The 15,813-nt window shown below is 30.8% G+C and overlaps 1 protein-coding gene across 1 annotated transcript in view; it reads left to right on the top strand.

Moving 5' to 3' along the window:
* Positions 1 to 15,277, top strand: part of LOC126736149 (homeobox protein HOX3-like) — a 42,427-nt gene extending 27,150 nt beyond the window's left edge. The window contains exons 2-4 of the mRNA XM_050440378.1: positions 12,987 to 13,159; positions 14,064 to 14,127; positions 14,230 to 15,277. Of these exons, the coding sequence (XP_050296335.1) occupies positions 14,088 to 14,127; positions 14,230 to 15,002 (813 nt within the window). The 5' untranslated portion in view covers positions 12,987 to 13,159; positions 14,064 to 14,087 and the 3' untranslated portion in view covers positions 15,003 to 15,277. The remainder of the gene's footprint in view (positions 1 to 12,986; positions 13,160 to 14,063; positions 14,128 to 14,229) is intronic.
* The last annotated feature ends 536 nt before the right edge of the window (positions 15,278 to 15,813 follow it).

Genomic DNA, 15,813 nt, shown 5'->3' with positions numbered 1-15,813 from the left:
GTTGACCAATTTATTAACATAAAAAAAAACAAAAAAAAATTAACAATTCGTCATTATTAGCAATAAAACTTATATCCGTTATATCCGATATATCCGTTTTTGCACACAAATGAGACATAGTAAGCAAACATATATATTTATTTCTCTTTAAACAAACTGGATCAAGTTAATTTTTTTGACAAAAGTAATAAAAGGGAAATTAAATATGTATTGCATTTTATTCATGCGGACAATCGCATAGCTCATTTTTTTCTTGAGTTTCAAAATTTACCGAAGTGTCCATATTGGCTTCAGTATTGTTACTATGTAATAGGTTTTTGTACCATAAAAAATCTTCCCTGTTTCGCCAATCGTCCCCAAAATGCTCCATCAAATGATTTAAACTTTTTTTCTGGTATCGAATTACCTAGTGGCAGCGTGCTAAGCTGTATGTTGTCTTCTGATTTTCCCTTCTTAAGAAGTGATTCCTGTGTCACCCAATGATGTAAACCGATAAAATTAAGACATCTTAATTTTAACAGTGGTTTTGTTATGTTCATTCTCAATTTTTTTTAAGTGAATTCTTTTGCATTCTGAAATTCCCTTTATTTTTTTATATACCTTTTCCAGTTCTTTAACATTATACATTTGCCAGTCAAGACCCAGTGTTTTTACCAAAACCACTATATTTCAACGTATTTTCCTTTTGTTTTAATGACTGGATGTCTTATGAACTTAAAACATTAAAAGAATACTTTTATTTGGCTGGCCTTACAGGAGTTAAAAGCGCGTGAAATGATAACTCAACGTCCAAACAGCTATACTAGAATAGATAATAAAAAGTGCAATAGAATACGCACAACTTGTTTATTTGAATATATCCGGTTTAGCTCCAAATGTCGAAGTGGCACCCAAACTCCTCAATTACTCCGAGTTCTAGAAGAATTGTATACAGAACTACAATAACATAGACGTAAATTGAAAGAAGAATCAAGAAGAGTAGAAAATAAATGAGAATGATAAATCAAGGATGAAACTAAAAAGTCAGTACAAGAAATGAAAAATATCACCAGGCGAACATGAAACAATCAAAATTGAAGGTAACACCTTTTCAGAGTCAATCAAAACTTTTTTACATTACAGGCCTATAAGCTTACTATCCAACCTATACATATTTTTTCCAGAGATTATAAATAAGAGACTGGAGAAAAAGCTAAATTTTAAGCAGTTTAAGAGGCAGGTTTCCATTAAGGAGACAGACAAATAATTAGATCTTCTTACAATTAACCTACTTATTGAAAATGCAAAATAGGACATTAACGCTAGTTTGTTGACTTTCAGAAAGCATTTGACACCATCAAAATACAAGCACTATATAGATGCTCTTAGTCAGTGTCAGTTTACAGATAATCTCGTTTGATAAATAACATTTGCAGTAACTCATTGCCCAATATAAAAATCTATGATACTACTAGGAAGTTTCCCATATTAATAGGGATAAGACAGGGTAAATCTTTGTCTCCAATTTAGATAACACTGCTCGAGAATATGGTTTAAAAAATTTAGTTTTAATAATAAACAACCTATGCTTTGCGGACGATACAATACGAATAACAGATCATTTGAAAGAGATGATTTGGTAATGATCATGATTCAATAATTTGAGCTGGAACAAGAAAATAAAAAAAGTCCACTAAAAAACAACTCAGGACTAATTTGGTACAATGGAGAACTCTAAATATATAGGATACGAACGTAGAATATATCAAACACAGATTCTACAAAAAAATAGTCTAGGATAGATATAAAAAGCTAAGGGATCTTTTCAAAAGCGATATACGAATAAATCTAAAAGTAAAAGTATACAACTAATACGTATTGCTAGTAATGACTTATGGTGCCGCAATGCTAGACTTACGCTGATAAAAAACTAAAAATTAGAAGCCGCTAAAAAAAAATTGAGAGACCTATGGTTGGAATTCGATAAAATCTTAGGTAAGAATTACACACGTCCGATAAAAACTGGAAGACATAATACAACGAATTCAAAGATGGCAAGATACAAAGACGACAACGCGCAACATAGGGAGAACGCTAACACATTGGCGTGGCAATTTAGCAAAAGTAGAGAGACACTGAATTAGAGCAGCTTTAAACGGAACCCAGTGGCGCAGTTTGATGTTCGCCTAGATTCAGCAGTGAACTTAAACTAGGCTATTAGTTTAATGATGATGGTGATCATCATCACAATGATATAGGAATGTATTTCAGGCAATTACAAGTAGCTACGAATATTGCTATAAACCTATTGACTTCCAAGCTGGTCTTAATAGACTGCAATCTTATTGCTTGAAAAATCATTTTATTATAACCTCTACATGAAATCGCAGAAAAATAAGTTACTATTACAATTTAGACTATTCAGTGCTCAAGAGTTAAAGCATAGCCTAGATGTGCTGCTTGATAGAAATTACTGTTTGATGATCCTGTTGATTTTATTGCTAACAATGACTTAAGAATGCTAGGATTTTGTTAACAGATAAAACAATTTTAGATTAGATTATGCCAGACTACGTATCTTTTTACAGTGCAATTACAATTAATTTTTTTAATGTACTTTTAATTTCTAATCAATATATGTGAAGACATTTTTTTGGCGATTGCCTAAAAATGTATTTTTCAAAAAAGAGAAAGGGATCCTATGCATTTTAATCATCCCAACTCTGTCTCAAACTATTTTAAATCCTTATTATTATATTTATAATCATTTAGCCCTCTCACTAATCTAAAGACTAGACATAAAATTAACTAATAATAGTTAATCTCGAGTATTACCATACGCTTAACACTTTCACAATTACCACCAACGAAGACCTTGAGAGGTGCGCCATATTGGCGATGTCGCTAGCCATGCCAAGTCTCCACTTCACTAGGGGCTCCAAAAACCTTTTATTTTTATTTTGGAGTCAAGGACTTAATCCTAAGATATTCTAGAATTATGAAACTAATCCGATTGAGTAAAACATTTTCTAGAAATGGTGATGCCAGCCGGATCTCTTGGGTTAGGTAGCAGATATTATAATTTTATTCGTCTGAGAGCCTATATAATTTTATTGAAATTTTATTAATTTCAGTTAGTTTTTTTAAAAAAAAGGTTCTATAAACACTATAAAATAGTAGGTAGAAGAATAAAACACATAAAACCTGCAGTAACAAATAGTCAAAATAATATCTAAAAAAAAAAAACAATTTGGATTTAAGGGGAAAACATTAGTGGATTTATTTATGAAATCTTAACTCAATTTTAAATGAAAATTGACAAAAGTGAAACAGTATTATGTATTTTTTAGAACGAGCTGTCGGGTCAACATGACAATATTTGGAGGTACTCTCTTCATCTAAGCGGGAATATACTTGATTCCTAGTGCTTTCACGTATTAAGAAGAATTAAATTGCTCTTTTAAAAATTGACTGAGCGGTTCTTATGATATCAGCAATTTTTTGATAGACATTGAACAATGAAAGCATCTTTGTCCAATTGTTTTTTTAACCCGATGCTTTAAGCTCGACAGTTTTTTCCTTTAAAATTCATATAGCCATTGTTTAAAAAATAACAATCTTAAATCAAAAACCTTATTTATTTTATTTAATTCAGCAAACAACAAGTCTGAGTTGTAATTCCTTTCTTAAAATGATTTGTAGGAGCCATTTTTAAGTAACCGCTAAAGAGTTTAGGTGAGACCATACGTTCTTAAAGTCTCTCCTTAGTGAAACTGATAAGCTCTGTCTTAAACACAAGAAGAAGACTTAGGCCAACATTCTTAATCGGTAATAAACAACCAAAGACTTTGGAACTTGCAAGGTAAGAAAACTTAAACCAACAAGACATGAGTGAACTAAATAAAGATATATAAAAAATATTAAAAGAAAACTAAAATTCTTGGTGCCATGGATCATTTGGAGGACCTAAATATTAAAAAGAAAAAGCTTTGAATCATTTTAAATTCGCGTTAACATGATATTAGGTATATTTATCACTATTTATATAATGGAATTGAGCAAGGAATATGGCGATCTCCTTTTCTAAATCATATTGTGATGTTTTTTAAAAATATGTCATTTAAACAGGGACAAACAATAGCTAAAAAGATGGTTCCATGGAATGTCCTTACGAAATACCAAAGGATATGCGACGACTTACCTAAACGGCTAACCTAAAGAATGTTAGTCGTTGAAACAATGATCAAGATGGTTATACATAATATTATAAGCTCTTTTGATGCCGCAAAGTAGTCTGTAACTGACTCACAAGAACAAAAAAGACAAATCAGGTCAATACTAACAAAATATAGTTCTTATCACAATGCAGATACTGACAGGATATATTTACCTTGACTCCTAGGACGGAGACGTTTGCTATCAGTTTAGAACTGTCATGCACAGTAAGTAAAGATGCTTCGAAGAAACTTTATTAGCAAAGACTTACCTGTGTTCCAAGCTGCATGCGCTAAAAACAAACATATACTTACCTAAGATCTGGATATCTATTCCCAAAAATCGAATAAACCTTATCGCCCAACTGCAATGATAAATATAGGAAAGTATGAAATAGGAGGACAGCTAAAAGCACATAATACACCATATTAGGAAATAGCAAACTAGCATTCACGGACAATTTTAACGGACCCAACAATATAGAAAAGGTTAATCATCAACTGCCACTAGGTATTGGATTGATAACAGAGGGAGTAAAAACACTTAAATATACCTAAAACTAGTACCAAAATCAAGTTTTTTGGACACAGCTATAACAACAGATATAAACTATAGCCCATACATTGTTCTAATAAACAATTAATTGAAAATTCACAAAACTTGTATATTTTATGGTCTTCTTATATACAGACCTGGACTGCGCATATTCCAGGAGAAAAAGTAAATTATAAAGAGCTGAAATATGAGATGAAGTAAGTTTCCTCATCTAGCAGTAGTAGTAGTACGCCTAAAATTACCTTTCTGCAAACCTCAGTAACTCCCGTCGTTACTGCTGACCGTCCTTTATATAACCCTACCAAGCCGACCTGTTCTCCTAATGAAGGAAAAAAAGCCTTCTCAGTCCAGGTTATTGATTTCCTCCGTAGTAGGTGTGGAAATCCTATTGTCCCATTGTTGAGGTCCCCTCCTCCGTAGCCTAGCTCACCTATCGTATTATCTTATTTATTTATGCAATCTACAGACACAAAGTCCAATAAATGATTACAATTGGTCCTTAATGACTAATAAGCACAGTAAGTAAGCACTACATATTAGAAAATTTAAAAAAAATAGATTCTTTGCCCCCCAGATAACACATTAGGTAACTTAAAAAAAAAAGAAAAAAAACCTATATTAAAATAATTAAAAATAAATATTCTACATTAGATATATTTTTTTTTAATTTCCCAAATGGGTTAGGTTGGCGGCACTGGAAATTCGAAAAATTGGCGACTTTTTACCTAAATTGGTATTTGTTCCTTTTTATATAAAAAGTTCCTAAATTTCTATTGTTATGAATATTTATTGTTAACAGCAGTTTATCGAGAAGAAATTAACAATCTATATTTTTATGAAGGATCTTATGTGTAAACAACAAGCAGGCCACAGTTCTTCTGGAAGTAAGTTTTTTTAAATTAAATTCTGTCACAAGGTTTTCATAAGATATATCCATCAGATACACACCATGTTTTTTATAGTAAAAATACCGCCAAAAACCTTTTTTGAACTTTTTCCAACATTTGTTCGTAAACCGAATAGAATGGACACCAAACAATCGAGGCATATTCCAATATGCTGCGAACATAGACATTATAGAGAGTAGTAATGGTATTTAAATTAGTAAAGTTATAGGCTTATTACGAATTATAAATCCTAAAATCTTAAATCCCTTATTAACAACTGTGTGTCGAAAACTACTCGCAAGTCTTTTATTTCTGTTTTATATTTTAAGATATTAGTACCCATTTAATAATTGTAATGAATTGGCACTTTTTTTCTAGTAAAATTTACTGTAATATACTTTTCAACATTAAAAGATAATTTCTTTTGCCCATAGTATTACTCTATTCAGGTCATGCTGAAGGAGTTCGCAGTCCTTAATACTATTAATTGCACTATAAAATTTAAAATCATCGGCAAATATTTCACCATCACAATATTTTAAGCACAATGGTTGATCGTTGATAAGAAAAAAGAAAAGCAATGGCCCCAGGCTAGATTTCTAAGGCACCCCTGACAAAGCGACAAAACTTCGAGATGTACACCGTCTATATACTACATACTGTATGCTTGATTGCATGAATGAAGCAAGCAACTGCAGAAGATCGTACGATAAGCCAAACCAATCTAGCTTTCTTAACAAAATGTCGTGGTTGACTTTATCAAACGCTTTAGAAAAATTGGTATATATAACATCTACCTGTCCGTTAGAGTCAACCACGCCATTCAGCTTCTGCAAAAATCTGGTTAAATTTGTGACTGTTGACCTCTTATTCATAAAACCGTGCTGTTTTTCAGTGATAACACCGATTATACGATTATAAATTTTGTTATATAATATTGATTCAAAAATTTTGCTTGGGCAACAAATTAATGCTACAGGTCTATAATTTGAAATTTCAGCCTGTCACCACTTTTAAATATAGGAGCTATTTTTGAGGTTTTCCATAAACTTGGAAACATTTTTTTTTCAATATTAGGTTAAATATTATTAATAAGGGCTCAATTAGAAAATCAATACATGCTTTAAAGATTTTGGTTGGTATCTTATCTGACCCGACCGATTTTTTAGGTTTTATTTTTTTACGGCGACCCTAATAGTTTCCACAATAATACCCTTTACAAACAAAGTCGCATTTGTCCGAGGAACCGCCGGAGTAAAATCCAGGGTGTAGCCAGAGAGATCTGATTGAACAATACTAGAGTCTTACGAAATAGTATGGGGTCTCCTCGGTCACCCTGCAGCTGAGGCACTAGAAATGCAGATGGCATTTTAGTCTGCAATGACCTGTTCGGATTCCAGAAAGTCCGCTATTGCTTCCTTTTTGTTAGGGTTGACAGCAGTTCCCTGGCTTATTAGCTCGCTTACTTTTAATTAGTAACAAACATGGTACAGAATAAATAAAAGAACTAAGAGTATCAGTCATTCGAAAAACGGGTACGTAGTCCGAAGTTTCCTAAATCAGAAAACGAGGTACCTTGCTTCCTAACAAATAAAAAAAAAACAAAATTTAAAAAAAAATGTGTTCACGGATTGACTTGAGGAGGCAAGAGGCAAAACTTTATAATTTATTGGTTTTTGCAAACAAATAATTCATCATAAGAGCTCCTGCTTTTGCTTAAATACTCACAATAACCGTAGAATTTGCAGGATGACTACATTGTTAAAAAAAAATAAGCAATAAATAAGATCAGTTGTTAATGTTATATTTTCGTCATTTCTAATTAAACATTCTTATTACATACGAGTATGACCTATTTTCTCACAAACCATAATATTGAACAATCCACAACAAATACTTTTTGTTTTAACGTTAGCATTCCTTCTTAAAGAATATTATACACGAAGATACTTTGTTGTAATGTTTTTATATTATAATCGCCTTGTAGTTAAAACTAATAAAATAAGTTGGTTTTACATTTGAGCATAAGCAGGCCTTTTTATGGATAATCAATTTTTTTGACGATTGTTTAAGATCTATTTAGATGTACAAGATGACAGACTGTAGAATTAGTTTGTTAGGGCTGTATATCTCTTTTTTACTTCAAATATTTTAATCAAATTTTCTTATCAAAGCAAATGTTATTTTTGTGGTCCTTACAAATCTGTTATGTAAATTTTAAACTAAAAATATGCAAAATATACTAGTAGATAGTCATAAAATGCAAATAAGATTGCCTTCTGAATAACAAGAAGTAAAACTTTTTATCTTTTCTTATCTTGGTTTACTATTTATATGGTCATCGAAGATGAAATATTAAAAATATCTAAAACCAATAATTTTACTATACAGGGTGGGGAGTTAATCTGGAATAAATTCGATAAAGAAAAAAAGGAGGTGCGCGCAAAAAAACGCCTTAATACATGAATTGATATCTTCAGTGGTACATATTTTACAATGAAAATTTTTTATAAAGGTATTAGTAACTAAATATCAATTTTTCTATGGTAATTAAAAAATCTCATATATCAATCTATTTAGATATAAGATATAATTCCCAAAACTTGCATACCATACTTTAGTCCAACTATACGAATTGAATTGATGAAGCCATACTGAGAGGATCTGTTTTTAGCAGGATGATGCACCTCCAAACTATGCGGCTAATGTATGCCACTTTCTATACTATTTTTATATTTTCTAACAATATTTTTTTTTAAATAAGCAAATTAAAGGGAGGCTACTAATAGTTTGGGCAGCAAGGTAACATCCTAACCCTAGGTTTTTAATTTTGGAGTTATCTCAAAAGTAAAGTAAAATATCTCAAAACTATGTAAAATCTAATTGATTTTACATAGTTTTCCGAATTAACAAATTAAAAGCTCTTACTTGACATACTGTGGTAATTTATTTTGAATTTGCATCCGATTCCCATTCCCAATCGTCCTTAGTATTTAAATTTGTATCGTTAGATACAATTGAGTGCATATACAGGGTGTTTCAAAAGTCATGGTCCAAACTGAAAGGGGGGGTAGGGAAGGCTATTTGGAATCACAATAATCCCCTATGTTGTTATCCGATTTTTGATGGTTTAGAAGTTATAGCTGTTTTTCAGTTTTTTTGTATAATTTACTTCTGGCTTAAAAAAATATTTTTTTCTATGTCTGAGGCTTTATTTTTTAAATAAATTTTTTTATTTTTATTCTAACAAATGTCGAGTCTTTTTAATAAAAGTGTAAATTTTTTTTTGTTTCGCTGCAGAAAATTTTGTTTAATTTGTTTTTGGATTCTTCAAAAAATGAATTTTAACAATTTAATGAAGCACTACACAGTACATAAAGACCTACAGGAATTTAAACCAATGTTTAAAAACTTCCTACTATTTCTAGTCTTTCAATAAAAACATTTACCTTATAGTGGTTATTATCTGATCAATGTATGTTAAAAAAAATTTTTAGAAAAATGAAACGTAAAAGAAATAAAATCATACCACATTTTTTGCTTGCATACCACAAATTTGGTACTATTTAAGTGCGCTTGACCTTCAAATTAGAATTCAGAATGCTATCAAGAGCCACAAACAAAAATGGTATTCTCACATGAACCATTTTAAATATCCAAACCGACTATTGTTGCTATTTTCTGTATTGTTTTCTGTTTGTCTTTAGCTAACGTGTTAATCGATTTTTTTTCTGTTTTCTGACCTATTATACCATTAAAGTAATAATTAATCTGCATCGGGATGCCAGATCGGATACCCCACGGGAATATGCTGAAATGCATTACATTTATGGATTGTGCGGTGGGAACGCTTGCCTTGCTGCAAGAGAGTATCGTGATCGTTATCCGGATCGTGAACGCTTTCCCGATCACAGAGTGTTCATATGAGTACATAACTCATATTTGCGGGGAGAAATACCTGGTGATGTACAACAAATAGGCAGCCCGCGGTTGGATGATGAAGAGGTGCTTGCTTTGATAGAGGCGGACCCTTCTACAAGTATTCGTAGAATTCCTAGAGCTACGATACATCGCATGTTGCGGAGGAACAACCAGCATCCATACCACGTGCAACGTGTTCAAGCCCTCTTACCCCGTGACTACGCGCCTAGAGTAGCATTTTGCAGAGAAATGCTTCGACGCTGTCCAAGACCCGGACTTTTTTGACTGCATTTTGTGGTCCGATGAGTCTTCATTTCAAATACTTGGTATATTTAATATTCACAATCTTCACTATTGGGCTGTAGAAAATCCGAGAATAATAAGGTAAGATCGCTTCCAGTACCAATTTGGTGTAAATTTGTGGGCAGGAATTCTCGGTGGTAGGCTGATTGGCCCTTTTGAGTTACCGGTCAGATTAAATGAAGAGATCTACCTAGATTTTTTAGAACACTAACTTTATGATCTTTTGGAAGATGTGCCTCTGGAATTACGCGCAATAATGCAACACGACGGAGCGCCAGCGCATAGTGCACGAATAGTCAGAGACTATCTAAATGGTGCTTACCCAGATCGTTCGATAGGCATAGGAGGAGTGGTATCGTGGCCGCCGCGCTCACCTGACCTTAATCCTCTTGACTATTTTTTATGGGGATACTTTAAAGAACTTGTATACCAAACGGAAAATAATACTGAATCAGCTTCGTCAAAAACTGCGAGATGCAGCAACAATTTTACGAAACAATGCTCAAGCATTTAGAAACTTAAAAAGAAATTTTATAAGACGATGTCGTTTGTGTATTAGAGCCGGCGGCGGCCATTTTGAACATCTTTTTTAAAAAAATGCCAATGAAATATTCGAAATTTTATTTTAGCTTTTATTTCTTTTACGTTCCATTTTTCTAAAAATTTACTTAACTTATATTAAACAGATAAAGACCTTTAAGTTAAACGTTTCTATTGAAAGGCTATAAGTTGTAAGAATTTTTAAAACATTGGTTTAAATTCTTGCAGCGCCTTTTTGTACTGTGGTGCCTCATTAAAACGGTAAAATTTGTTTTTAAAGAAACCACAAAAAAATTAAACATGATTTTCTGCAGCGATAATACAAATTTTTTTTATGATATACTTTTATTAAAAAGACTTGACATTTTTTAAATAAAATACTAAAAAAATATATTTAAAAAATAAATCCCCAGACATTTTTTAAGCCAGAAGTAAATTATAGCAAAAAAGTGAAAAACAGCTATAACTTCTAAACCATCAAAAATCGGATAACAACATAGGGGGTTATTGTGATTCCAAATAGCCCCTACCCCCCCTTTCAGTTTGGACCATGACTTTTGAAACACCCTGTATAGTGTAGTAGATAAGTAAAAAAAAATATTTTTAATGAGTATGAATGCGTAAAGAGTTAGACAAAAGAAAAAACTGGCAGACTGACTTTTATATTGATAATACTTGATATTATTACAAATACCATCACACTTACTAGTTTGATTAACGGATCCTTAAAAGATAAAAGAACAAAAAAGCATTTTTTTTTCTTTTATTATTTATGCGTTTTTACTATTTATTAAGTAAAAACTATTTATATTTTTGTACAGTTAAATTAAATGGAAAAGGTAGATTTGTTACCAATTAACGTGTCTTTTTTCTAAACGAGGTCCTATTTATTTTTTATAAATTTTATTTCAGATAAAGTCCTTACTTACCCTTTATATATTATTACAATATCATGCACAACATAAATCTTTTAATTGAGATTCAAAATAGGTCTCTAACCATAAAATTAGTATCAAGTGGCCAGTTGGTTTATGAACCATTGAATGAGCTAAAGATAAGCAATAACTGTTAAGACTCTCTGCGTGGATCATCAATTAAAGTTTGTTTTTTTTTGTATTATATAAGTTTTATTCAAAGTTGTTTGAATAAATATTTTTTTGTTAATCAAATTTATTTTTGCTTTTAATTTTATCAGGAGAAAACCAATTAGGAAATTGACTGGAAGTATTGTACTTAATGTTTGTTCTTTGCACTTAACTATATGAAAATTGATTAAATCTTCCATAAAAAATACTTTAACCCGTACAAGCATTCTGACATGTGAACAGCTTAGACCAGCCGCATTCAAAAACTAATTGACAAAAAGTAAAGAAGTTACCTTTTGTATAGTTGTAGGTCTGCCTTTTTCTTATTTACTGCCTAACACGTGTCAGTCACTATAAAATGCAAGTTTAAGGCTGGATAATAAGCGTCTTAAGGAACCAAAAGACCAAAAGAACTTGAAACCTTATAGTGTTTTATATTAATCAGAGAATACACTCATAAAATTATGACTGTTACTTACTTGTTTTTGGTTATACATATTAAGAAATTGCTGCATTAGGACATTCTTATCACATTCTGTATAATGACATTTATTAAAATAAGGCAAATTAAAATCTCCTAGCAATATCACATTTGAACTTTTTAATAGTAAGATATCTTCAAATAAACTTAAATATTAAGCCAACTTACAAAAATAGTTTATTTTTTAAGAAAAATGTATATGAATTATTACTGAACCAATCCTTTTTTTAAATTTATGTTATACCTACAGTCAACTATTTTTACATGACAAGAATTTCTACTGTAAAAAACAATTGATTCAATTTTTGCTTAATTGTCACACTTTAATAAAATTAAATTTATTAATAAATACCCATATTTTTAATTAAAAAATTATAAAATTTTTTCTATCCCTTTAGCTTTTAACATATCTGGTAAACAAGATACCTTTCCGGAAAATATTCACTCTAACTGAACAGCTTAGAAAAAGTTTATAAAAACTATTATAATGAAAAACTCTAATCAACTTAATATAAATCTTTATCTAACTTTTCAGAACATACTTTATTGTTTCATTTCAAGCCTTTATTTAAATTTTATTAATAAATCCATTTGAAAGATAAAAATTAAATTGGCAATATTAATTGCAACCAATGTGATAAATTTCACTTAGTCGCAGAAACATACATGATATGACTGAAAAGACTATAAGAAGCAAAAATCCACCAACAAAATTAATAATAGGCAAAAACTGGTAAATCCGTAACAAAATATATATAGTTTTGTATCTGACATGCCTATCACCGAGAAGGTGGTGCTTAAACTTTAAATCCTTTTACCTAATTGGTAGAATTTTAAATGGTCGACAATCTACGTAGGTATAAATACTTTTGGACATGAATTTGTCATTAGAATATCATTTACTTTGAAAGTGAAAAGTTATATTTCTAGTTTTTTTTCTTTTGATCAATCATCGAGTGTTTTTCAATATGTCGGAATTAATCGAAGAAATTAACAGTGCTATGCTTAATCTTTCTCCAGAGCACCAAGATGTAGCGGACCCTCATTTTGAATCAATTAGTGATGGATCTCTGACGTCACAGGAGTCTTATAAGGATTGTGAATATAGTTTACCACTACAACATTATGCTTATAAAGATAGCAACGTGCTTCCCAATTCAAGTTATTGTAGGCAGGAAGATATTCAGCTTTTGGTAAGTACCTATATTATAACTAGTTATGAACAAGTGCACCTAAACAAAACGCAACAATTAATATAAAATAATTTTTTCTTATTATAAAGTTATTCTGTATATCTTAAGAGCTAACGTAATTTTTTTTTAAGCATTTTTGCCTTTATTGATTTTTTTTCACCTCAGTATATTATTTTAAATAATGTCTGAGTTAACAATCCTTGCACAAAGATTATGCTAAATATTTTGATTGAACATTTAAAGCAAAATTGGAATATTTTCTCAATATATAAAAGCAAAAATAAAAAAAATCTTTACTAGATAAATCAAAATTTGAAGTTACATTTGCAATATATTAAACAATTCTTAAGTTCTTTGGAATGTTTACACATTCTGAATAATATGTAAACATTCCAAGGAACTTTGGAGAATAGAACTATATCAGCAATTTAACTTTCCTAAAACATTTTACTGGAAGATTCTCTAACTTATATTTCTCTGTCGGTAATTTTAGTTTAATCCTCAATATCATAAGATCAATATGTTCCTTTGTCTTATCAAGTGATGTCAAAATGACGTAAAATTTTTAAAATATTATATAAAAAATATATGCTCGAATTTTTCTGGAAAATAACAATATCTAGCATTTCATTTTTAAAGACAATGCACGAAAATAGCTTTAAGGTTCTAAACATTTAAATATTGTCACTACGTTTTTCTCTTTTTGGATTGTCTTTGTTATTTAAGTAATATGACATATAACTATAAATTTTAAACTGAATGAAATCGATTAATTTACGACTCTACATAAGTACTTATTAGAGTTATATAAGCCAGTTAAAAAATCGATGTAGTACTATTTTACATATGTACACGTATTATACTCTTCGATATATACCTGTAACTAATTAGTTTTTTTTTGCAGAACAATAACACCATTTCTCACCCAATGCCTCCTCTCCAGTATCAAACAACTTGGTACCCAATGAGTAAGTATTTCTCATCTTTTCAAGTAATAGTGCATGTTTATAACTATGACAACATAATTGTAATAATTTATTACCAAATGCTAAACCTAAGTTTTTTTCCAGATAGTAATAGACCATACAGCTCTAGCTCTGGTGCATCCATGGCCGTAGACCTAAACTCTCTACCGTCTACTCAAAGTGATAATGTGAATAATATCAGAGCATCAGGAAGCAAAAGAGCAAGAACGCAGTACTCATCTTTGCAGTTGGTGGAACTGGAAAAAGAATTCCAGACAAGCAAATACTTGTGTCGCCCCAAGCGTATAAACTTGGCACAGACACTAAACCTTACCGAAAAGCAAATAAAAGTTTGGTTCCAAAACAGACGTATGAAGTTTAAAAAGGAAAGTAAGAGCAAAAGTCATGGAAATGGACAAAGTAGCAACAGATCACAATCTCCTAATCAGAGCGGTGGATCAGATAATGAGAGCTGCTTAAGAATAAACGTTGAGCGACCGACAATTACGAAGAGGTTAATGACTCATTCAGTATTAAGTCAAGGATCTGAGTACTCTCTACCGATGGGACTAGGCGGATCAGTTTTTAGCAGTTCAATTTCCAGCCAATGGACTCCTCGTCAAGGTTTTCAACCTCCAACCTACTCTAGTAATCCCTCTGGACCCTTATCTATGCCAGCTGCTTATCCACTAACTGCCTATGGCTCAATTTCACCATTTTCTCAGGTAGAACCTTCCTATTCTTCTGAAAATATGCCAGATGTTTTCAACCAATATGCTGGATTTTCTGAACATCAATCTCAATCCATTTCATGGAACCAAAATAGTTTTAATAATTCTTTACCCAGTAGCGAACCATCTGGACTACTTCCATTATAAGGTATTACTTAACGACTTTGTAAATAACTGTATAAACTTTGGGTCAGTGCAATAATGATGATTATAAATTATAATTATTAATTGTATTTAATAGTAATAACTGAACAAATATGTTTTCATATGCTAATAATTTTAAGCAAAAACTGTAAAACTTTAAAAATATCGGAAAAACTTTTGGACATTTTTCAGTGCAAACTGCTTATCTGTTTATTTATCCAATATGCTGCATTGTCTGAGCATCAATCTTAAGATGTTCAATGGAATCAAAAAATGCTTTGTTAAATACGTACATACCAGATAACTTCCATTAAGTTTATATTTAAGAATTGTAAATAACTTGTATTATAGACTTAGGGTCAGGATGTGTGCAATATTTATGATTCCATAGTAAAATTGTAAATTAATTGCAATTAAATATAATATATTGTAATTAAGCTTTAAAATACTTTTTATTTGTTTTCTAATCAAAACTTCTACCCATAAAAAATATAAGTATATAACATTGTTTCAGTCAAGAAAAATAAAAACCCTAAAAATAATTATTTATATTGGAAAATGTCTGCAAATATTTTTTGGAAGAGTTACCTTAAATTCTAGAAGCCTATCTAAAAAGACATAAATTATTTTTTGTATACTAAGATGTACTAAGTGATTACAAACCAATAATTAAATGGGTTTTAACACATTAAGGAAATTTATCCATTTAAGTTATGCATCATTTTTGAAGAAAAAGAAAGTAATTAATTATTCAATATTATTACGTGTATTATATGTAATGTTGACAAGCTCCTAGGATTACACCCTGCATTTG

The sequence above is a fragment of the Anthonomus grandis genome, chromosome 5 (assembly GCF_022605725.1).
Source record: "Anthonomus grandis grandis chromosome 5, icAntGran1.3, whole genome shotgun sequence".
Classification (NCBI taxonomy): Eukaryota; Metazoa; Arthropoda; class Insecta; order Coleoptera; family Curculionidae; genus Anthonomus; species Anthonomus grandis.
This window is presented reverse-complemented; position numbering and strand designations above follow the sequence as displayed.